Source organism: Archocentrus centrarchus, chromosome 7 (genome assembly GCF_007364275.1).
Source record: "Archocentrus centrarchus isolate MPI-CPG fArcCen1 chromosome 7, fArcCen1, whole genome shotgun sequence".
Taxonomy (NCBI): domain Eukaryota; kingdom Metazoa; phylum Chordata; class Actinopteri; order Cichliformes; family Cichlidae; genus Archocentrus; species Archocentrus centrarchus.
In genome coordinates, this window is record NC_044352.1 from 3,271,566 (window position 1) to 3,295,205 (window position 23,640).

At 43.9% G+C, this 23,640-nt stretch overlaps 1 protein-coding gene across 1 annotated transcript; it reads right to left on the reverse strand.

Annotated features, from left to right (window-relative positions):
• Positions 1-238: 238 nt before the first annotated feature.
• On the reverse strand, positions 239-22,992 carry LOC115782628 (myosin-7B-like). The gene is made up of 45 exons (XM_030732922.1): positions 22,893-22,992; positions 22,684-22,787; positions 22,177-22,320; positions 21,923-22,079; positions 21,437-21,464; positions 19,334-19,427; positions 19,128-19,220; positions 18,951-19,014; positions 18,347-18,445; positions 16,942-17,045; positions 16,717-16,855; positions 15,758-15,876; positions 15,504-15,653; positions 14,974-15,144; positions 14,690-14,869; positions 13,075-13,207; positions 12,872-12,948; positions 12,597-12,684; positions 12,274-12,391; positions 12,069-12,192; positions 11,852-11,988; positions 10,907-11,077; positions 10,723-10,807; positions 9,769-10,011; positions 9,488-9,664; positions 8,933-9,078; positions 8,699-8,789; positions 8,461-8,618; positions 7,917-8,148; positions 7,429-7,555; positions 6,808-6,926; positions 6,474-6,670; positions 6,123-6,306; positions 5,846-6,011; positions 4,822-4,946; positions 4,621-4,736; positions 4,250-4,436; positions 3,386-3,595; positions 3,168-3,293; positions 2,786-2,876; positions 2,078-2,157; positions 1,456-1,560; positions 1,273-1,368; positions 446-589; positions 239-368 (listed from the first exon to the last, which is right to left on the reverse strand). The coding sequence occupies exons 1-45, from the start codon at positions 22,990-22,992 to the stop codon at positions 342-344; spliced, it is 5,826 nt and encodes a 1,941-aa protein (XP_030588782.1). The 3' UTR covers positions 239-341.
• Between the last annotated feature and the right edge of the window lie 648 nt (positions 22,993-23,640).

The window sequence follows — 23,640 nt, forward strand, 5'->3', positions numbered from 1 at the left end:
TATGACTCAAAGAGTTGATGAAAGTTTGTGGGAAATTTCTTAGGGGCCCAAGAACGTGTGATTTTTTTAAAATTTTTAAAAAATTTTTTAAATCCTTATTTTTTATCATTGGCAAAATCTTAAAATTCATCTCTTTGATTTTTTTTCATCTGCTGTGATGAAATTTGGTGCTCAGGTATCAACAATTACCATTTTAAATTAAAATACTCACAATGATGCAAAATGAACTACAAACCCTACACAAAAATCACACACACACACACACACACACACACACACATACAATTCATATCTCTGCAAATGTTTTTCTTTTCTTCATGATGTTATTTTAGAGGATGCTCTCAGGGTCCATAAACTGAATCAGCGATCTGCAGAGACACAAACGGTGTGTTAGAAACAGCGACGGCAGCAGAGCAGCGTTAAACTCCGCCTGAGCGTGACTCACCACGGCGACCTTGTTGGTTTGTTCACGTGTTCGAATCCGCAGCTTGTTGACGGTCGTCTCGGCGATGTCTGCTCTCTCCTCAGCTTCGTCCAGCTCGTGTTGGATTTTCCGGAAACGGATGCTGCTGCAGCCCACCTGCTCCTCCTGGTGGCCAAACATATGTTTCAATTTAAAAAAAAATGGTTCTTTTAGATAGATTAGAGTGGCTCTAAAAGAAAAAACTACATTTTAATTGTTCTTGGCTTTTATTTTGAAAAGTTTTTCCTCTTTCCTCTCTTTTGTGTAGATGTCCCTGTTTTCACAGCCTGGACTCCTGGGTCACAGGGGTCAGCATGGGCACCCTGGCTGGTCTACAGCTGCATACACACACTGTGATGGCCTGTGTATTCTGACACCTTTCTATCAGAACCAGCATCAACTTTTTCATCTGTTGGATCGGCCCACACGGGCCAGCCTTCGTTCCCCACGTGCCTCAGTGAGCCTTTAGCCTGTGACCCTGTCACCGGTTCATCACCGTTCCTTCCTTTAATAGATACGGACCCCTGCAGACCGGGAACACCCCAGAGGAGCTGCAGTTTTGGAGATGCTCTGACCCAGTCGTCTAACCATCAGCTCGTCAAACTCGCTCAAATCCTCACGCTGCCCATTTTTCCTGCTTCTAACGTCAACTTTGAGGACCAAATGTTCACTTGCTCCCTGATAAATCCCACTAACAGGTGCCATGATGAAAGGGATCAATGTTATCCACGCCACCATGTTTTTGAGATTTTATGATATTCATATTCATTTGTGTTGTGATAAAGAGAGCAGCGGTACTGAAGACTCACAGCGTTCTCAGCTTGTCTCTTGTAGCCTTTCACTTTGGCCTGCAGCCTTTCGATGAGCTCCTGCATCCTCAGTAAAGTCTTCTTGTCCTCCTCCGACTGCACAAACACACCAAGAACCATTAAAAACACAGAAACAACAGAACATCTGTATGACAGAAGCAGCTGGACGCTGTGATGTCACACCTGGTACGTCAGCTCCTTCACCCTCCTCTCGTAGCGTCGGACGCCCTTCTGATACTCCTCGCTTTTCTTCTGCTCCAGCATCAGCTCCGTCTGCAGCTCCCTCACCTGCACACAGCAGCTGGTTTACTTCAGTTTATCTTTCTGTCACCCGTTACTGATATGGAGGACCAAAACTGTCAGATCCAATCCTCCGTATACTGAAGCTCAGAACCAATCTCCATACTACCTGCATGCTGCCCCGCCCCATTTCTGTCTCTGTACAAGAAAGCTGTGACGTTGTTAGAAGCCTGCTCCTAAATCCAAAAACCTGCTTATCAGGTTAAATGGTGAACATAAAGTGGCTGCTGGTGTGATGGCAGAGGGTTCGCCTGTCGAGGGTGTACCCCACCTCTCACTCATTATCCAGGTCAGACCCCCATGAACTGGCTACTCGTGCCCAGCACGAGAGAGCCGAGCCCAGCGTAAAGGAGCCTTCATGCATCAAATACATAGACTGAATATTTAATATCAACATCCACCATAAAATAAGGACAAATAAAATACATCCACTTTAAACTACCAGGCCTTGAAAGCTGACTTTCCCCAATATGAGAATATGATTTCTGGAGAGGTTTTCACTCACTCTCGTCTCCAGTTTGTGGAGCTGCTTCTTTCCGCCCTTCAGTGCCATCTGCTCCGTCTCGTCCAGTTTGACCTGCAGCTCTGTCAGGAGCACACAGATGATGTTAACGCCACTGTGAAGCAAACACAGGTCATCTGTGTGGGTGTGGATGCTCATTCACCCAAACTGAGGCCTGAATCACACAAATGCAGCACTCACACTGATTAGGAATTTATGAGCTGCAAATATGTGAAATTAGAGTTGGATTAAGTTTTTTAAAAGGTGCTGTTGTTTTATAATTCATAAAAGTATCTTCCAAAAAAACTCTTCTAATAGAACTGAATGTGCAAGTCTAGAGTTAAAGCTGCACCAGAGCAGCCTGTGGACTAGAAGGTGAGGAAATATGAACAGATATTAGGAAACAGTTTAAGGCAACAGATGTGGAAGCAGTGAAGGTCCCACTGATGCTGCTGTTTCCTCCTTAGCACAGATACGTGTGGCTGACCTCAGATCAGCTAACTGTGCTCACTGAGCTGGAGCAGTGTGGGACAGGAAGTGTGGGCTTCAGCTCCGGTGAGCTAAATTCTACTACTTTATTAGCTGTGTGTGTGTCTGTGTGATGCACGCATACAGTTTATGGATGCAGCTCATTAATCGAGCTTTGTGCTCCACCCTATCATCCAAACACTAACGTGGCATTTTTGGGGGTCTTTTTTGGTGTTAATGAACCTTTTACTGTAGACTCCATATTCTTCTTCATTCTCTCCAGGATGGTGCTGCTGTCCTGCTCCTTCTTCAGCTCCTCCGCCATCACGGCCGCCTGGTGAAGCACAGACATGAAGAGGATTCAGGTAAGAAGCCTCTGAAGCTGGCAGAGCGTGATGGATGCATCAATCACAGCTTTGTGGGAAAAATAAATCAGGCACAACATGAATAAGAAATGCTATTAGAGTAATTAAATTTAAAGTTTAATAAGGCCATTTTCCATTCAGCTGCTGTTAAATTGTAGTTTTTCATCATCTGATGACTGAGCTTGAAACTGGAAAACCGTGTTAATCTCATTAAATTTTAAATTTAATTGTTTGATCAGGGGTCAGAGGTCAGGACTAACATCAGTTATGGCCTTTTTGGCCTTCTCCTCAGCACTGCGGCTCTCCTGCATCGCCTCGTCCACCTCTCCGGTCAGCACAGACAGATCGGACTCCAGCTTCTTCTTCTGGTTCACGAGGCCCACGTTCTAAAACACAGGAAATAATCAAACCATAAAAAAGTTATTTATGTGGATATCGGTGGCTCATATTTTAATATGATGTGGCATATCTATTTAACCTGTGTAGTGAGCAGGTTAACTCTCTCTGACGCCTCCACCAGCTCGTGTTCGGCCATCTTGCGGGCGCGGTCTGTCTGTTCCAGGACCCCCCGCAGCTCCTCCTCCTCTGCTGACATCAGTGCACAACGCCGCTCCAGGAGAGCGATTTGCTCTCTAAGCTGATTGGTCAGCTGGACTTTGTCTTCCAGCTCCACCTGCTGCTCTTTAACCTGTGACAGAACAAAGCACAGCGGTTTAGACGCTGTCATGAAAAAAAAGGCGACTGGACATCTTTATGTTCTTGAAGCGTTTCAGCTCTCATACATCCATCATCATCTTCTCCACCAAAAGGTGGAGAGCGACACTCCAGTGGGGGTGTCCCCTTTGGAGGTGGTCGCTGACCCACTATTAGAGACCTTTCCCCATCTTATCATGTGACCTCCTGAGGTCCCCTGAAGTAAGGTGTGAGTGGGAGTTGAGGCACCTAGGAAGGGATCTTAAGACTGTCCTGTAGGAGGCTGACAGTTGGTGTTGGAAGCCTCCACCTCTGTTCAGTGATGCTCGTTCACAGCGGGCATAGATGCTGCTTTTGCTGCTCTGTCACACCATCGGTCTTCCCGGTCCAGAATGTGAACGCTGGCATCCTAAGAGTGACCTTTACCCTTTAGGTGCAGATTTACCTAAACGTTATATCTCTTTAGCACTAGGGGGCGATCCTGTTGTTTGGTTTTGGTCATAACTTATTCTCACAACTTATTCACTCACAGCCACACTGTGAGTGAATAAGTGTGGCTGTCACTCACACTGTGAGTGACTAAGTCACCACAGAGGCTGAACTATTGCTTCAGATTTGAATGAGGTCTGAGCACAGGTGACAGGAGTACCTGTGTCTGCAGGTGTCTGATGATCCTCTGGCTCTCGGCTTGCTGCCTGTTGGCGTGTCCCAGCTGGATCTCCATCTCGTTCAGGTCAGACTCCATCTTCTTCCTCAGACGAACCGCCTCACTGCGATGGCGAATCTCTGCCTCCAAATTGACCTGCATGGCCTCCAGGGAACGCTGGTGGCTCCCCCTGATGGACAGCACTGGAATTACCCCTCAAGTCTATCAACACTAAGGTTGCAGTGGTCACTTATGAAGTAGGTTTGAACCTTTTCTTCTGGTATGATTGGTATTGGTATTCTCCAGTTTCATCTCATTCATTATTTATTCCTTATATTTTGTCCCTCTGAGTCTGTTAGTGATATATTTGTTACCTGAGGCTGTCGATCTCCTCGTCTTTCTCTGAAATCTTTCGGTTCATCTCCGCCCTTATGTGCTCCAGCTCCATCTGATATCTCAAGATCTTACTCTCCTCATGCTCCAAGGTCCCCTGATCATTGGAAAGATGGAAGCTATCATTTCAACAGCTCAGGTGATCAAGACTTTACAGGTAATTAATTACCGCAGGTAGTTACCTCTGCTTCCTCCAGAGCAGCTCTAATGTCACTCTTCTCCACATCGAGGAGCTTCTTCATCCTTTCCAGCTCATGGATCGTCTTTCCTCCCTGACTGATCTGATCTGTCAGATCCAGGATCTCCTCTGGAATCAAAAACTTTAATAACACTTTGATACAGCGGAAAGATGCTGAATTCACCCAGAATTTATCCCCTTAACTCCCGAAACATTAAAAAATGAATAAAATCTTGGAATTATTTTATTCATTGGACTCTTCCATAAACAGTGTGTGCAGCACACAGTGACTCAACAGGTATGTCCACCGGAGTAACAGAAAGGTAAGAAACTATAACTTTGCTAAGCACTAATGTGACTCTTGTTTCTGTAGTGTTGGTTTCTTAAAGCAGATTAAACTGTGGATTGGGTTTTTTGGCAACATCATCATTAACATTTTCACTTGGTGATTGGATGGTTCTCATATTTTAGGACTTTTATGCACAAAGGCTTGTGACTGAGTTTTCCATCATTTATAGAATTAATTTAACAGTTGACTGACAAACGTTGCTCATCTGTAGGGTATCCCAACTTAACGGGATTTGCTGAATGTTATGATTCGAGTAGTGTCATTCACTCATAGACTTCTATACAATCAAACTTCCCTTTGCAACCAGATCAGTCGCCCCCTGCTGACCAATTCAAAGAATGCAGGTTTACAACTCTTGGAATTGCTTTTCAGATGCAGAGGATAAGTCTGCTTTCTTTATACATCCATGCTAAAAACAATGCACTGCATGTGGCTCTATATGATATAGCTCTACCTTCCTGTTTATCATGACATTCTCTAGAGATTTGATGCCAGAACCTCATTCATTCATCCATCCATCCATCCATCCATTTTCTTCCGTTTATTCACTTCAGGGTTGTCGGGGTGGGGGTGAGGGGTACCAAATCACAATTACAGTCACCTCGAGCCGTGTTAATTTAAAGTAAAGACCCAACAATGAAGATATCAGAGTGTTTAGAGTAAGTTAAGGTACTAGCACCTTGCAGGTTCCTGTTTTCTCGTTTAATCGTCTCCAGCTGGTCCAGAGCTTCTTCATAGCAGTTCTTCAGTTTGAAGAGCTCAGTGCTCAGACTGCGAGACTCTTTCTGTGACGCCTCCAGCTCTGTCTGACTCTCCTCGAACTTCAGCTTCCAGTCACTCAGCACCTGCATCAAACCAACACACAAAGCTGTTTCTGAGCTTGTTTCACCACACCTACAGATGGTGGGTATTGAAGAATTAATCTACCATGTTTTGCTTATGTTGGGGTGTCTGACCTTGTCAAAGTTGCGTTGCCTCTTGTCCAGAGCCAGAGCTGCAGCATTGGAGCGCTCTAAGTCCACCATCAGGTCTTCAATCTCTGTCTGCAGACGCTCTTTGGTTTTCTCCAGTGAGGAGCATTTAGCCTGAGATGCCTCAGCGGCTTCTTCGAAGGTCTGCAGTTTCACTACCAGTTTCTTCCTACAAATAAAGCAGTTCAATCTCTTAAAATCCACCAGTCTAAAGTCAAGGCTCCATCTTTGACTCTAACTGCATTAAAAAAAAAAAAAAAGTGATCTTTGCATTCTCCTGTAATGAGTTAGAACAGAGCTGCAGAGTGACCAGCAGCTATAGCAGTATTGTCTTACTTTGCTTCCTCCAGCTCCTCTATTCTCAGCACAGCGTCAGTCTCGTACTTCGCTCTCCACTGAACCACCTGACTGTTGGCCGTAGACAGCGCCCTCTGCAGTTCAGCCTTGGCCTCCTGCTCCTCCTCCAGCTGCTCTCTGAGGAGGCTGCAGTCGTGTCGGGATGCCTGCACCGCGTGAGCCAGCGCCACGCGAGCCTGAAACACAGACACAGGAAAAATGCCTTAACAAAAAAAAGTAATAAAAGTATTGATAAAAAGCTGAAATACAGGCAGGACCATCAGGGAACTCTGTATCGAAGGGATGTGTTACAGTTTTAAGAGTTAAACATTACTTGGCTCTCCTCCTCCAGCTGCTTCTTCATGTCCTCCACGTTCTGGCAGACGCCTGCCTTCAAACGCTGGAGCTGAACAATCATAGCGTCCCGCTCCTCCAGACGGCGTTTGTACTCAGCTGAAAAAGCAACAGTGAAAGGTATGTGGGTATGAAAAGCTTCAGAAATTCATTTTATGTTTTTTCTTTTGTGCATTAAAGTGCAAATCATTTTAGATCAAAGACCATTTGAATTGAGTGAATTCTTGCAGGTGCTCTAAGTCCCGTCAGTAGCTACAACTTTGTATTGTAAAGTTTTTACTTCTAATGTATTTCATCAGCTGAGTCTGAAATTCTGCTTTTGTGGGAAAAATGAGGTGATGAAATGATCAACATCAGGAAACTTAAGAAGCTGCATTTTGACAAATTGGTGACGTCAAAAGTAGCAAAATCATCTACTAGTGTTTCTATTTGTAATGCAGCCATGACTGTACTGATGGTCATCATCACTGCATCATTTCCAACATTTTTATGACCGTGTCTGTGTCTCATTAACAAAAGCCAGAGCTTGGCAAGCTAACGTTTAATCTGCTGCAGTTTGACCAATAAAGTATTTGGTGTCTGGTGTGTCCGCGTCTTGTACTGGTTTCTGTGACTGCTCGTGCTTTCTGAGCATTGACTTCAGACAGTTGTCTCTGCAGCTCATCCGCTCGGCTCCTGCTTTCATTCAGCTGGTCCTCGTAGACCCTGCACATCTTCTCCACAGCCGCCTGCACACACAGACGATTAACACAGTCAGCTTGGTGTAGATCCCCCGGCTGTTACAATGTAACAACTTGTTTAAATCTGATTGTACCCGTGTGTTAACATGTTTTATTCATTATTCCGATTAACCATCCAGATCACAGGTTTAAATCAAGTGTAAACAGTGTACCTCTCAGCCAATGGCCACTTTTAATTTAAGGTTCTGGGACGGTTTGGACAACAGGAACCTTCTGTGGAAAAACCACCCTTGTTTGTAACTGGGGCTGTCCTGTCATCAGCTTTTTTTATAATAATGGTGGGTTAAAATAAAACTGGTGGAGTGCACCCCCCACCCCACCCCCCCTTAAGGTGGAGGTCTGTTTCTACCTTTGCCCTGGAGAGCTGCTCCACACTGGCAGCCAGGTCATCGGCCTCCAGCCGGAACTCAGTCTTCTCCTTTTCCAGCTTCTGTTTGGCTCTCTGCAGAGCATCTATCTGCTCACTGAGCTCCGTCACCATGTCCGAGTGCTTCTTCCTCAGAGTGGCGGCCGTCGCCTCGTGATGAAGGCCCGCCTCCTCCAGCTCCCGCCGTAACTTCAGGAAATCTGCCTCTCGCTTCCTGTTTAATGAGAAGGTATTTACAGTTTCTATTGAAAGGGAGACAACCTGTTCAGGTAACTAATCCCTCAGATGGTCAGGTACATGTCCTGGGAATAAAGCTGATGTTTACAGACAGAATTTAAAAGCTCAGTTAATCATCCTGTAGTCCATATATTTATAGTTTACTTTTCATGATCTTTAGGCCTACTTATTAAAGGACTTCTCTGTCATACGTACAGCTACAGCTGTGTGCCTGAGATGACCATAATAAACTTCCTCCACTTCTGACCCTACACAGACCTCCTTTATGTAAAGTGAGGTTTATTTGAACCTGTTGAGAGCGATCTGAGCAGCAGAGGCTCCTCCCGCCTCCTCCAGCTTCTCTCCCAGCTCCTCCAGCTCTTTGGCGACATCGTTCCTCTGACGTTCAGCTTTGGAGCGCCACGCCCGCTCCGCCTCCAGCGTCTCCTCCAGCTCCTCGATACGAGTCTGAGGACAGCAATCACAAAGCAAACTATAAGAGCGACAGTGAAGAAAAGGAAGCAGAACACGTTCTGCTCTGCACCAACCTGAAGCTCTTTGATCTTCTTCTGAAGCTGAGTAACCAGGCTCTGCTCATCCTCCATTTTTGACTGAAGCTGAACCAACTCAAAGTCTTTTCTTTAGAGAAGGATGAAGAGAGGCAAGAGTTTTGTAGGGATTGGATGTATTTATTTTTGCACCACAGTTCTTTTATTTTAAGGTCAAATGAGCCCTTTTATAGCTAAATATTTATATTACAAAGCTCTGGACATTTCTCCTACTTTCTCAGTCTTTCTTCCTGCTCTTCCTTCTGGTTTTCCAGCTCCTTCACTGAGTCCATGGACAGCTTCAGATCCCCCTCTAACTTCCGTTTGGTTCGTTCCAGATCGGTTCGCACCTTCTTCTCCAGCTCCAGAGAAGCTTCCACCTAAACGTGAGAGGGAAACCAGAAATAAAATTAGAGAACGCTTTAATGTCCACTCGAGGCTGATTCCAAAAGTGAGTGAAAGCCTGCAGACTCCGATGTTACAATTTCACATTTTACAGATTTACAGCAGAATTAAACATGTTTACAACCTGTAAGAAAGCTCATTTTCCCTTTCATAACTGTATGTACTCAGCACTAAACCTCAGAAGCAAAAAAAAGTTACTTGAGTAAAGTTAAATTTTATTTGTACAGCATCAATTCAGAGCTCCACAGATCTGGAGAACCTGACAGCTAAGGTTGCTCTGCGCTTCTGCTGGAACGACATCTTACTGACGTGGTGAATGTTTGGCTTTGCTTCAGTTTGTTCTTACGACTCAGTGTGAAATACTTGAAGAAGGTCGTTTCTTACACTGTCCACCTGCTGCTCCAGTCGAGCTTTTGTCTTGGCCAGCATGTTGACTTTGTCCTCCTGCGCCTGAAGGTCATTCAGTGCCTGCTGGTGAGCTTCCAGCAGGGCAGCTTTCTCTCTGCTCAGTGACGCTATGGATTCATCTAGAACCGACATCTCCTGTGACAGGTTCTTCACCTGGATGGAGATGCACACGGAGAAACACATTGTTCTGTGTGTGAGGGAAGTGATGGAAAACAGCACTGATACACTCTTTTTTTTTTTTTTTGGAGGGGACGCACCTTGTTCTCAACCCCATGTCTCTCTCTCTCCACTTTAGCCAGGGTCATCTCCAGGTCATCCACATCTCTCTTCAGTGATAACACCTCGTCCTCCAGCTGACGCTTCTTGGAGGTCAGCGTGGCGCTCACCTCTTCCTCATCCTCCAGGCGCTCCTGCATCTCCTTCAGCTTTGACTCCAGAGAGATTTTAGACTGAATCAGCTGGTTGCAGCGATCCTCTGCATCCATCAGGTTGTCCTGCTCCTGGATGGTTTGGGTTAAAAAAAAGAGAGGAACCATATATGAATTGGAATAGTCACTGATATGACTCTGAAGCTCCAATTCAGTTGAATTTGTGCCATTGTTGCAAACAGTGCCAGTTTGCAACAATGATATCAAGATTTTATCTTGTAAAGTAAAGACGCTACAATAGCAGAGAGAGAACCTCAATGGTCAGCCCCCCCTCAGCAGATGACTGCCCCTCCCTGAGCCTGGTTCTGCTGGAGGTTTCTTCCTGTACAGTCTTTACCTTACAAAATAAAGAACCTTGAGGCGACTGTTTGTTGTGATTTGGTGCTTTATAAATAAAATTGAATTCAATTGTATGATTGCCTATGAACAAGTGCTTGGTGACAGGGGTGAGGAAAAGAGGTCACCAGCAGAACTAAGCTCAGGCTGCTTCTACCAGGACAGCAAGAAAAGAGAATCATAGGAAGGTCACCCAGGACAAAAAAAACACAGGAAGTAGAACAACGCTCACCTCTTAACAATCACCAGGTCTTTCTACAGTCCATAGACAGTTCGGTAAGAGCACTACACAGCCTCATTTCAAACAGTGTCTTATAAAAGGTATCAGTGTGAAAATTCCTATTTCACAAAATTTCAGGAAAATGCAGTTTTATAAGCTGATTCATTTCCCTGATTTAGTGAGTGAACAAAATGTGGCACTGCTCCTTTACTGTTTTTGTGACTTACTGCTTGAAGCTGGAGAGCCAGATCGTTTTTCTCCTGAACCAAAGCCACCTGTCGCTCCTCCGCCTCTTTCCGCTTCACTTCAGACCTGATGAAGAAAAGAACCATGAGATGACACCAAACATCTGTCTGCATGAAGCTCACATCAGTTTGTAGCCCTGATTCAAGCACGAGCACATTAACACACCTGTCGTAGGCCTCTTTTAGTTTCTTGAAGTCTTCGTTCAGAGCGGCCAGTTCCTTCTCTGCCTGGGCACTCCTGAGCAGCGGACGGAGCTTATAGAACAACATCATCCACGGCCAAGTCCTCACCGAGAAGAATGCCCTGATGGCAAACTGGATCACCATCACAGCGTCTCTGAAATAATTAAAAACCACATCAGTCTCTTTGCAGCCCCAAAATACTCCAAAGATGAGAGTCAGTACCACCAAGTCTGAAGCCACTGCACTGCAATGAAGACAGATCTGAGCTGGAAACTTCGATTAACAGTCCACATGCTAACCATCATCCATAATCATGAACTCTGCATAATGGACAGAGGTTCATGAGTTTCCTCTGTTGGAAGACTCAGACATCTGATCCAGATGCCAACTTCAGAGGTTTTCTAGGAAATTCCAGCTAGGAGGGAACTCCGGTGTAGATCGTAAACTCACTGCTGAGATTGTTTACAGTATCTTATCCAGCTGGAGAGCTCCTCATGACCCTGTGGAACTGGAAATCACTGAAAAGGACATGTTTAATGCAATGCTCGAGCTGCTACCACCGGATAAATCGGATTGGCTAAATGGAAGAAGAGTGGATAAAAGAATGTTGGCATTATAAAGTATCAGATCCTTCCAGGAGAAATCTCTACAAGCTCTTCAGTGAGCTGTCAGTGTAGTAGACTTCCAGCCTAGAGTCTCTTAATTTCTGCTTAATTTGGAGTAATTTGGGGATTTTTGTAGGTTGATATATGTTCATGACACTCTGTGTGTGTTGATTTTCACTCTTACAATTACATTTTTATGCACAATGAAACGATGCACGTCATTTCAATCCTTTGTTCCACAAAGAAACAAGAACATAAACAGGAGGTGTTTTTGAAGTCTATTTTTTACTGGTTCATTATCATCTGATGGTTGTCATATTGACCTCTGCAGCATCAGTTTCTGTCGTTCCATCCTCATCAGCTTCCCTCTGCATTTGGCCTGAACTGTGGTGAGGATCTGAGACAGGCGGTTGTCCCTCATGTCCTCCAACTGGCCCAACAGACCCGCCTTAAAGAACACCTGAGGAGAAGAGGGGGGGATCACCAGCTTAACGCCAAGAACTGAGCCACTAAAGCAGGGTTAACATGAGTTTGTTGTACCTTAGTGTGTCCAAACTTGTACTGGGTGTGGTCTATGTCAAGAGAGCCCAGCAGTTTCTCCACAGCCTTCCTGCTGTCCACAAATGAGTCCTCTGGAATCGCAGAAGGATTCAAGATGCGATAACTGAGAAGGAAAAAGTCAATTATTGAAGAGCAATATGAAAATAGGTGAATTAAATAAATGTGTGTTAGTTTTGGGACTGACCGCTGTCTGAATTCAGCATACAGGATACGGTTCGGAAAGCCCTTCCTGCAAATCCTGATGCCCTCGAGGACGCCGTTACACCTCAGCTGATGGAGGACCAGGAAGGGATCCATCACACCTGGAAAAAACACAGGAAGACGTCTCAAAATGTAACTTAAAGAACATTTTAAGTGCTAACAGCATCTTTATAATAAGAGACAATAAAAACACCTTTCGTGGAGCCAGTTATAGATCATTCTTTTAACAAGTTTATGTTTTCTGGATGAGGTGGACTACCTAACAGAGAATAGGTGCCAGTGGGCACCGAGGCTTCATGGTTTTACCTGGATTCTTGCTCTCATTGGGGATTATGCAGCGGACAAAGTGAGGCTGAGTGCTGCGAAGGTTAGCCATCAGCTTATTAAGATTTTCCTGTAATAAACACACACACAATGAGCTGAAGCCTCCATTACAGTGTATGACAGGGTGGGCAATTCATTTTCCCAAGAGGGTGCATGAGAAACTGGGACTGTAGTGGAGAGCTGCACCAATAAGCTTATGAAGAGATAAAATTAATATTGAGCAGAACTGAGTTCATGATAGTCTCGAGTGAACGCACCTTATGCAACTGTGAAACAGTTTGGAAAGAAGCTGCTTTCCTCCTCCTCTGTTTGGTTTCAGCCTTCGGATCACTCGCTACAGCAACACAACAAGCAAGACACACTCACTTTATCACAGTTCTTTCACTGGTGTGCAGGTAAGCTCATCTTTGTGGCTGATGAATGCTGTTTAATTAAACATTCAGTGAAGCTGTTTACTTACGCATGTCAGAGCTGACGTAGTTCTCAAAAAGTGCAGCCATCAGTTTGTTGGAGGATTTCTGGAAGAGGGCCACCACCGTCTCATTCAGAGGATCTCTGTTTTTGTCCAGCCAGCCTGTGATGTTGTACGGCACCTACAACGGTCAGCGGAGCTTTTTACACTAATTCTTTAATGTGTCATTAACCTCAGGCAGATCTGACTCTGCAGAGAGAAGCTCTGTGTTTAAAGCCTGATATATGTTCTCCTTTATTTCAATCAACACACATCTCAGGTCAAAGAAAATCTCAAGGGAAGGATCCACTCTTCAGGTTACTAGAACTGAAATACATATTCATATCAATCACATCATTGAGATTTACAATAAAAAGATGTCTGCATATCAATTTTCAATAATCTGCAGGCAAGGGACAAGACGTGGTATCAGAAGCTTTCTGGCTGACATTTGCTGTATTGATCATTGAGGTTTGATCAGGCTTTAGATGTGTGCGCGTTTTGCTCTCTGTGTTGAGATAAAAAAAAAAGAAACACACTGACTGAAATGCAATCTGTAAATCATCAGCCACACTCTCATGACAGCTTTACTTAAGCTTTTCCAAGTTTACATGCATTCATAATCAGACTGTTAACAATGACCAGTGTACACAGCAGCAAACCTTAGACCAGATGTTAACGTGCTACACTATAACCATCCAGTTACTCTGGTGACATATTCAACCTTCTAATGCAAAGATGTCAAACACATTTTAGTTTCTGGACCACCTCCAGCCCAGTTGGATCTCACATGGGTTCAAACCAGTAAAACAACTGAATAAGAGACTAAATTTCTTTAAATGTAAATGAGTACACCTATGTTCTTAAAATGTTCATGTTCAATGAACCATCAGTTTACAAAACAGATGTTGAACAGCCTGCGATATCTTACAAATATGTCTTCTTATATGTGCCTGTTGCAAACCAGGAATTAACTCAAACTCAAACACCTCAACAAGACCTGGAAGTACTCGTAACTTTCCTCTCCTGTTTATTAACGTCAGCATCACCTCACCAGAAACAGCAGCACATTTTATTGAAAAATGTAAGATATCAATGAATTATCAGCAATTTTCACACTTTGGAAATCAAATCCATGCAGTGGGGTGGGATTCAACCCTTTGGTGGATGGGTTCTGCCCCCAAGCTGCATGCTTGATACCCTAACCTTTGCTCTAATGTGTTTCCCATCATATGTCAGTCATCCTTTTATCCATTAAAGTATCAAAGCCACACTGGGGCAGCACCAGACCAAATCTCATCCAGATGTTCCCTCCCCAGCAACATTTTACATCTTCAGAGTCTCAACGCAGAATGCATTATCATAGTGAGAGTAAAGTGATGAATGTAGCTCAAATGAAAACTCAAAAGGCCAGTGCAGCGTCCCTACTGCAGCAGAGTTGAAACTGTACAGCAACAGTGACTGATTAAGGACGGATCAATAATATCTACTCACTTGCCACGGTGCCTTTAATGACTGAGAATATTTAATTAAATTATCCTAATAAAGACTGGAGAACTTCAGCTTCATAGAGACTAAAACATGACCACCAACAGAAAAAGGAACTGTATGAAGTGATACCCACCACTCCAGCATAGTGAACCAACTCAAAGTGAGTCTCATATTTGCGCTTTTTGTCCAGACGCGGCCGCTGGAAGTTGGGTGACTTCCCCAGATGATTATCATAAAGTTTGGTTTTAAAGCTGTGGTCCGTGGCCTTGGGGAACATGCACTCCTCCTCCATGATGGACAGAATACCCATCGGCTGGAAAAAGGAGCTCTAATTAATTCATCTCATGTTCACACAGACTGCACTTTGCAATCATCCAACGCAGTCCTCTTCTGTCTGTATAACGCATGCAAACATACCTTCTCTATGAGGTCTATGCAGGCCTGTAAGTCCAAACCGAAGTCTATGAAGGTCCACTCTATGCCTTCAGCCTTGTACTCCTCCTGCTCCAGGATGAACATGTGGTGGTTGAAGAACTGCTGCAGCTTCTCGTTGGTGTAGTTGATGCACAGTTGCTCAAAATTATTGAACTGCAAAAAGAGATGAACAACATTTTTGAAGTTTACCCCAACAGAAGATTTTAGTCTAGCACAATGACTGGAAGCCAGACGAGCTTCTGCAACGTGAGTCACACGACAAGAGAAAATCCTGATTGACAAAATGTTTCCTGTTATCTGAAAAGCTGTATACTAGTGCTTTCTGTGCTGAGCTGAGTTTTAGCTGATGTTTAGGACAACCTCGCTATGATTTCAGGACTTTTGTTCCATTGATTGTGCATTATTTTTACACTAGCTATTTTCAGATTATATATATTTGGTATCATTGGAAAGTCCTGGACCTTGGCTGGATTTCAGGGTTGCTGAGTGTGACTGTTTTATTTCCTCTGTACCTCAAAGATTTCAAAGCCAGCGATGTCCAGCACACCGATGAAGTACTGACGAGGCAAAGCGGTGTATAAGGATGAGTTGATACGGCCCACCAGCCACTTAAACATGCGGTCATAGGTGGCTTTGGCCAGGGCGGCCACTGCATAATTGACCTAGACATAAAACACGACATGTTAGGTTCTCTAGCACTGGCGTTAAACCTGTTTAGAAATTTAGAGTTAAGATTTTTGCAGTAAAGACAGAAAACTTTGATGACCTGTTCTACAGTCTGTCCTTTAACAATAAACTCATTTCCAACTTTGACTCGGGGGTTCAGCAGGCCTTTCAGCAGGTCGGCAGAGCTGATGCCCATCAGGTAAGCTGCTTTATCTGCACCTTAACACACACAACACATACAGGTAATTATCTAAGGCGTCTGTCACTATAGACTAGATTCATATTCCACAGCTGTAATGGATGATAAGGAGGCAACGATAAAACTGATGCCATAATTTTGGATATCTTAACCACAAGCAGAACCCTCTGAATTGTTTCCCTGTAACACTTATCTGATTGAGGGCTGCCTCAGCTCAAACACCGCTCCTCCTTATACAGATACCAGGTGAGTTGTAAGATTTGAGCCAGGTCTGGCACAGAGAACCGCTGTTGTATTCATGTTAGCCCTAGCTCAAGACTTTTGGCCCACAACTGGTATTGCATAACATTTGGTTGGACCATAACCAAGAATCATCATATTCCACCAAAATTAGAAGAGCTTGTGACTTCATGGTGACTTTCCTTGTTGGGCATGGCACTGGCAGTAAGACAGCTTTACCTGCACTTGTCTACAGGAAAAAGACTTCCCTTCTTTGCAAATGTACTTTAGCAAAATGCATGCACTGCAGAGCCAATCAAAATCGGGGGCATGGTCTCAGTATGTGGGACAGGGTTAAAAATGTTGCCCAGTCTTCCATCTGGTCACCCTAAGACCACTGAGCACACCACTGTCTACAGGTAATGTGTATTAATATCCAACATATGATCATATAGACAATGTAAATTATGGAAATGTTAATGAGAAGAGTTCAAACAGGTGGGTTGCTGTATTCAGATGCTAAAATGTCCAAATAATGACATAATACACAGCAAGACTTCTGTAAGCTGCCTGTGCCCAAAATCTCTACCAGGCAGCATCACCTGCATCCATTGATCACATGGTGTTTAAGTGTGTCATACTCTCTGTGCCGTCAGCCTCGGCCTGCTCTTCTCTCTGTTTCTTCTTAAACTTCATGTTGCCAAAGTGCATGATGGCACCAACGATTTTATAACAGCCATACTTCTCCTCTGGGGTGAAGCCCAGCGTGTCCATGGCATGCTGCACACAAACATGTAGATTACATGGTTACATGCACCATCAGAGAGCAGAGGGTGTTGTTTGAGATGTTGGCGTGTTTATCGTACGTCTGTGAGCCTGAGCTCCTCTCCATCACTGATGCCCTCCACTGTGGTCACACCCTGAGAGCACACCTGGTAGTCGTAGGGGTTGGTGGTCACCAGCAGCATGTCTGCAACACATGACATAAAGTTATTATAATTAACTCTCAGTCTATGCAGAGATTGATATATGTTATGTAGCTACTACTCACATAATGTACTTTAAAAATAATATTGCAGCATTTCTAACCAATAAATAGGCCTAAAGGAAAAAATAAGCAGATATCAGTGTTAAACCACTTGCCTAAACTTTTAATAAGTAAATATTTTAAATACCTAGAACTTTGTAACTTACCGGAAAAGCAACCAACCTCAAGACATCAGGTGCACTAACATTTTATGCCACTGAAAGTATAATTTAAGCTAGACTGGGACAAAGGTCACAAGCTTTTAAATGTTATTACTTCAGCAGTCAGTAACTGCTGACATAACAACGGTGCAACTAAAAAAAAAGATTCCAGCAATCAAAGTGAGAGCACTAAACTGATAAAACAGACTTTATTTAAGTTATACAACTTAAGATTACAATTGTTGGTTGGCAACAAGAATGGCCTTTTTGTGTTTGTATCAGTCATGTTTGTTTAAGAGTGTAAATTATGGACTGAGCAGAGCATCCATCCATCTAATGGCTGATACACCATTTAAATGGTGTGCACACTCTGCAGCAGGTACAGTATGTGTTGGCTATTACATTTCCTTTGATTACAAAGCAGCTCAGGCGAAGATCACTCAGAGTGATTTGTTGTGGCATTTTTGGTCCTCCATACACACAGATGTAGATTACTTCCTATGCAAATATTTGTTTCCTAATCTCGCTCCTCTACAGCTGTATAATGGCTTCTATTAGGCCAATAAAAACTTGTCAAAATGAATTAAGGAAATTTTGCGTTTGTAATTATCTCTACAGTAAAAAATATTTTTCACATGTGCATTTCTCGGTGAACTTAATGATGATGTAACCATCGGGACGCCCGGAGGCGGAACAGGAAATGAAAACTAACGGCCGCCATTTTCCTGCAGCACAGAAAGGCCGCGGCGGGTTTGTGAAGGGAGCGCTGAGCAGCCATGTTTCTAATCACATGAGCGTCTCCAGTGGGACACCGAGCCCGGAGGGGACGTTTAAAAAGAGCTTCAGCCTCACGTAAGGTGAGTCAGATCTCACCTGTCTGCTGGTTAAATGTGCCTGCTAGCTTCTAACAGGGGGCTCTGTGTGTTGTGGCCTGAATGATAACTGAAGTCACAGACTGTCAGTGTGGCCCTTCTATGAATCCAGTTCACAAGTTCAGTTTGAAAGATAGAAAGTTTGTTCTGTAAATTGATATTGGTGGTTACCTCACAGCTGGACAGGCCATAGCAGAGGGTATTTTTTTACCTTGTAATTCTGGCTTGTGATTGGACAGAATCTGGTAGTAGATGTGGTAGCTTCTCTCTCCGGGCTGCTGGAACACAACTCTGGACTTTTCTAGAAGGTCTGAGTAAAATAAACACACATCTACATTCACTGATCAGCCAAAACATCAAGAGACACCTGCAGCTCCTCAAAACGTTCCCTTTGGGATCTGACACCGAGACTTTAGACACGCATCCCTGCAACTGGTTCAATCTTGGGAACTTAGAGGGCAGAATAGTAACCTGGACTTTTAGTTCCCAAGTTTTCACTGGGATGATGGGTTGTTTGAGCCCTCTTTCCACCCTAATACCTCACAAAAATCAGGCCATTTTGCTATAATTTTGCATGCAACCCTACATAATGAGGGATGGCCTTAATTTTAACAGACCTTGTCTTTTTTAGATCTCTGGCTCAGAAATCGTTTACAAAGGCAGGAATGTGCTGTCAGTCGGTCTGTCAGAGGATAACTGGTTTGTAGTTGCAGGATTATAAACGGCCATTTGAGAAACACTGAGAAAAAAATCTAACACACTCGAGCAGTTTAACTCCTTCAAATTCAAACTAACGACCGTTTCAGAGAGCTCACAGATGTCGATGTCAGCAGACGCCAGCTTCCCTGTCGGACCAAAGTGAATTCTGATGAATTTTCCCTGAAACACACAAACACAAACCCAGTCTTGATAACACATTGAAACACAAATTTAACACAAATCGTTGATATCCACTCCAGCTTTGAGGAGCATAGTTATACTGCTGAACTCACAAAGCGGGAGGAGTTGTCGTTCCGGATGGTTTTGGCATTCCCAAATGCTTCCATGGCTGGATTAGCTTCAATAATCTGATCCTCTAAAGATCCCTGAATACAGAGAGATGCAACATTGCAGACATACTCCAAAAGTCGGTATTTTTTTAATATTGACTGGAACAAAATACTAATGAAGTAAAAGAGAAAACGTTGAGACATCTTACTCCTTTTTTCACATTTTCCCCCAAAGCAGCGACGATGGCGAAGTACTGGATCACCCTCTTAGTGTTGACTGTTTTCCCGGCACCTGACTCACCGCTGAAAGGATGGTGCAACGACACAGCCGCGTTTCAGTTAAAAGGTTTAAAACAACTCCCTGCTAGCCCTTCCACTTGACGATCTTCTCCAGATCCCTTCAATAGTGTCAGTTTTTCTGCATTGTTGCCTTGGTATCTCTGCACCACATGTTCCTGGGCCTTGCTCAGCCTTTGGATTCCTTTTGGACTGCAGGTCAAACTCTACCTAGTCTTGGTTTGCTTCCTGAGGCCAATTCAATCACTGCAACCTGTCTTACTCCTTCATGGGGAAGGTCTGTTTGCTTTGAGTTTGCTGCCAGTGTTTCTCTGAGGCCCTTCTTTCACTGACGGGGTGCCAGTGCCAGTATTTGAACCGTTCAGTGGGTTTTCCACCGGAAATGTGCTCGGCCAAAAAATGGGTTCAACTCCGGCCCCGCGTGATGCAACCAGCAGAAGGGCGTGGCGGGGCCATCTCAACGTAAAGATTTCTACGGCTATTTCACTGCATGGTGTGTATTACAGGAGAAAAGTGAAGCAATTTTCACGGCTGTGAATTAGGTTGGGCTCTAAGGCTGAACTTGCTGCTTTGTATCAGTTCATATCACAGATAAAAGGACACAAAGTGCGTACTTGTCGTCTTGCTCTAATCGCTGTCTGTGTTTCCCTCTGTGCTGCACACAGATGCTGCAGTAGTTTGGTTTGGACCCTAAAGCGTATTTGCAGCACAGAAAGGGGAGCGTGTTCTCCCACGTTTGTGACCTTCGGCTTCCGTGTCCAGACGAGGACCCGCCCACGCTCATACGTAAAGGAGCGGTTCACAAAGCGTGGTGGAAACGCAGGCTTGTTCTTAAGCGTTTCACCGGTTCATTGAAACTGACACCAGCACTGGCACGAGCACCGGCACCTCGGCGGTGGAAAGTAGTATAAGAGTTTAGTTTTCCTGATCTGGGGCCTTAGCCCTATCCCAACCCCTTTTTGTCAGGGAGAGGTTTAATTAAACAAACTGTGTGTTTATATATAGCACATAGTTGTTTGTTCTCATCAAATTCATATTTTCATGTCCTCGAGTAACTCAAATAATTCGACTATAAAAATTCCTTGACACAAATTTGTTGCTTCGATGCTTCGTTTAAACTCTGCAGCGCTCAGATGTTTCCGTGTAAGCAGAACGTTTCACCCACATTAGCAGCATTAAAGTTCTCCATCGCTGTGACGGATTTCCATCATTTGGGAAAATGACCCTTTAACACTGAGTGTGTCATCGCCAACACGTTTTTCCACGCCTCCACTGCTCTCTACACTCGTGTGTGTGTGTGTGTGTGTGTGTGTGTGTGTGTGTGTGTGTGTGTGTGTGTGTGTGTGTGTTGTGCTCGCTTGTGCTGACAATTTCAGCTGTTAGCTATTGGAACGGACCGCAATCACAACAGTTTGCGAGCAGGTGCCACCATTAGCACTAGTGACTCCATCAAAATATTTTTTATGCTTTAAGTCCTGATTAGCAGCTAAAAATAGACCTGCAATACAAACATATTTAGGAGGATGCTTGTGAATACATTTTTTCAACAAAAACACTGATACAACAGCAGCAGCAGCTGTTTTATGTGCAGTCTGTCTGCGCATGCGGCAAGCATAAAGAGGCAGTGCTGTTATCAAGACGGTGAGCTCAGGTGGAGTGAAGGGAAACGCTTTTCTAGCATCCAAAGCAGCAGCGCTTGTTCCTGTAACCACCATTAAACCTTTACTGGGAAACAGGTGGAGGTCCTTCATCAACCACCTGATCAGTAAGTGAAGAAAAGAACTTTGTAGCTGCTCCATCCACCCTGTTTGTTTCAGGCAGAGAAAAACTGCAGTACTGAAGTTAAAATATGCAGATTGTTAATAAGACAAAAGTATTTCTTATCCGATTACTCGATTAATTGATGGAATTATCGATAGAATACTGATTACTAAAATAATCGACAGTTGCAGCCCTAGTTTTGACTCTGTTTTATCACCGCCTGTGAGATTAGATGAGCTGTGATTCAGACTTACGTGATGAGCATTGACTGGTTCTCACGATCTGTGGGGGAGAACAGACCCGGGTGAATAAACGGCCAAGAGGAAAATCTTCTAACTTTACAAGTTCACACAAATAGAAGCAAATAGAAAATCTGGTGTTCAGGTGCTACACCAAAATATTAGTGTGATAAGAAGCCAAATAACCACCCCTCTGTATGACTACAAACTTGAGACCACACTGCTAGTATGAGGTCTAACTATAAAAACTAACATTACCCTCCGCTGAGCAAATGAAGAAGCTTTATACACTAAAAAATGTTGACACCACAATCAGAGCACACATTTAAGGTTTAACTGCAATGAAAGGTGCAGTATAGAAGTCATTTAGATAGTTAGCTTTCACCCAGCCACCTTACAGTATAAAGACTCTTATAGTATGATAGTATGGCTAATGACTAAGCTGTAGCTTACACAGATGGCAGGTTAAAGGTGGGGGTTGAGAGGTTCAAGGTGACTCACTTTGCAGCATGTCGGTGTAGGCGTTGTCGGCGATGGCGTAGATGTGCGGTGGCATGTCTGCGCGTCGCCTCCCTTTGTAGGCCGTTACCACCTCAGGGGTGTAGACCGGCAGCCATTTGTACGGGTTGACTGTGACACAGAACAGACCAGAGTAGGTCTGACCCAGAGACACGGGGTTAGAAATGCACAGTGAGGAAGATGGAAGAAATGTTTCTGAGGTCCACTGATCGTTGTGTATTCGAGTAGATGCTAACATAGATCATCCACATGCTGTATCTCCTCCTCAGGTTGAAGAGGACAGACGCTTCGTTCAGGTGCGTCAGCATGGCCATGTCCTCTATCATGTCAAACTTAGGAGGGTTCATTGGCTGGAGGTCGTCTTCTTTTACTATTAGAAACTGAAACACGCACACAAAGTTCACACAGAGCTTTAGTTAAATCCCACACTGTGAAATTTAAGGATTTGATTATAAAATAAGATGATTTTCAGAGCAAACTCAAAGTCACTTCCAAAGATTTTTAATGCAGGACAAAGATAAAAATGAAAATGAATAAAAGGAGATATATTTCTGTTGTTGGGGATAAAGTGTGGTGCAGCTGTCACAGTGTGCGAGTGTGCTGTTTTTCTTTTTGACCTGAGCCTGTTCAGTCACTGCTTAATACCTGAACCTGTGTCAGCCTGAATGTCTCTGCTCAATATATTAAATGACTAATAAATAAACAGCCTATAGAGTACTTAGTTAGCTGACAGGGTGACTAACCCGTCCATCTTTGGTCTCCACAGTGGTCTTGTCTCCGTTCAGCTCTCTGATCTCCACTTCAATATATGCTTCAGTGTCCTCAGGCATCCAAACGCGCTTCGTGCCTAAGGGAAACGGATTACATAAGTTTTTGTTTAGTAGGCAGTAGTACTCGTACACATACAACATATAGACCTGTGTACAGAGAAGTATTCATTGGAAATGGATACCATCAAACGCCTGGGCCTTGGCAGCCAGCTGCTCCAAGTTGGTGAGGCGAAGGTAGCGAGCAGCTTCTCCAAACTCCGCCATGTCCACGAACCGAGACATCTGAACCCACAAAACGCACAGATGAGCACATTCGATAACGGTCTCCAGCAGGTCGTTGTGTCTCAAACATCTTCCCCGTGCCTTAAATGTTCTTCAAGAACATTCTTAAACCGCAGTGTTCTCGCCTTGTTAAGAAACAACAGTGCTGGCCTTCCCTAACTACTGTGTTAATTTTGGTGTTAATTTTGATAATTTGGTCTGTGTTCTTGAGAATGTAACAGTAACAGAGTTTCTCATCATATATGAATAATGAATGTAGCTCGTTTTCCACCGTTTTCCACCAGTCGTGCTCACGGGTTTGTGCACCCTCATCATTTAATGGCAAATATTATCACAGATTTTCTTATTTAGCAGCTGCAAAGTTTTATTGAAATTATTCACAATGAGGAAAAAATAGAATGAGACCATATTTATCCTTCAGACGTGGTTCCCCAACATTACAGTTCACAACAATCATTCATCCCATTGACTGCACTGTAAGTCTTTATTTAGCTGCAAGTAAATTCCAGACATGGACTGAACTAAATTGTGATGTCAACAAATTGGCATTGCAGTCATTCGCAGGAGGTCTGGCCTAACTCACTGCATTACTCAGGCTTTCAGAGGGCTAACAGCTGCCACATCAGCTCCGTCAGGCGTCTCCCTTTG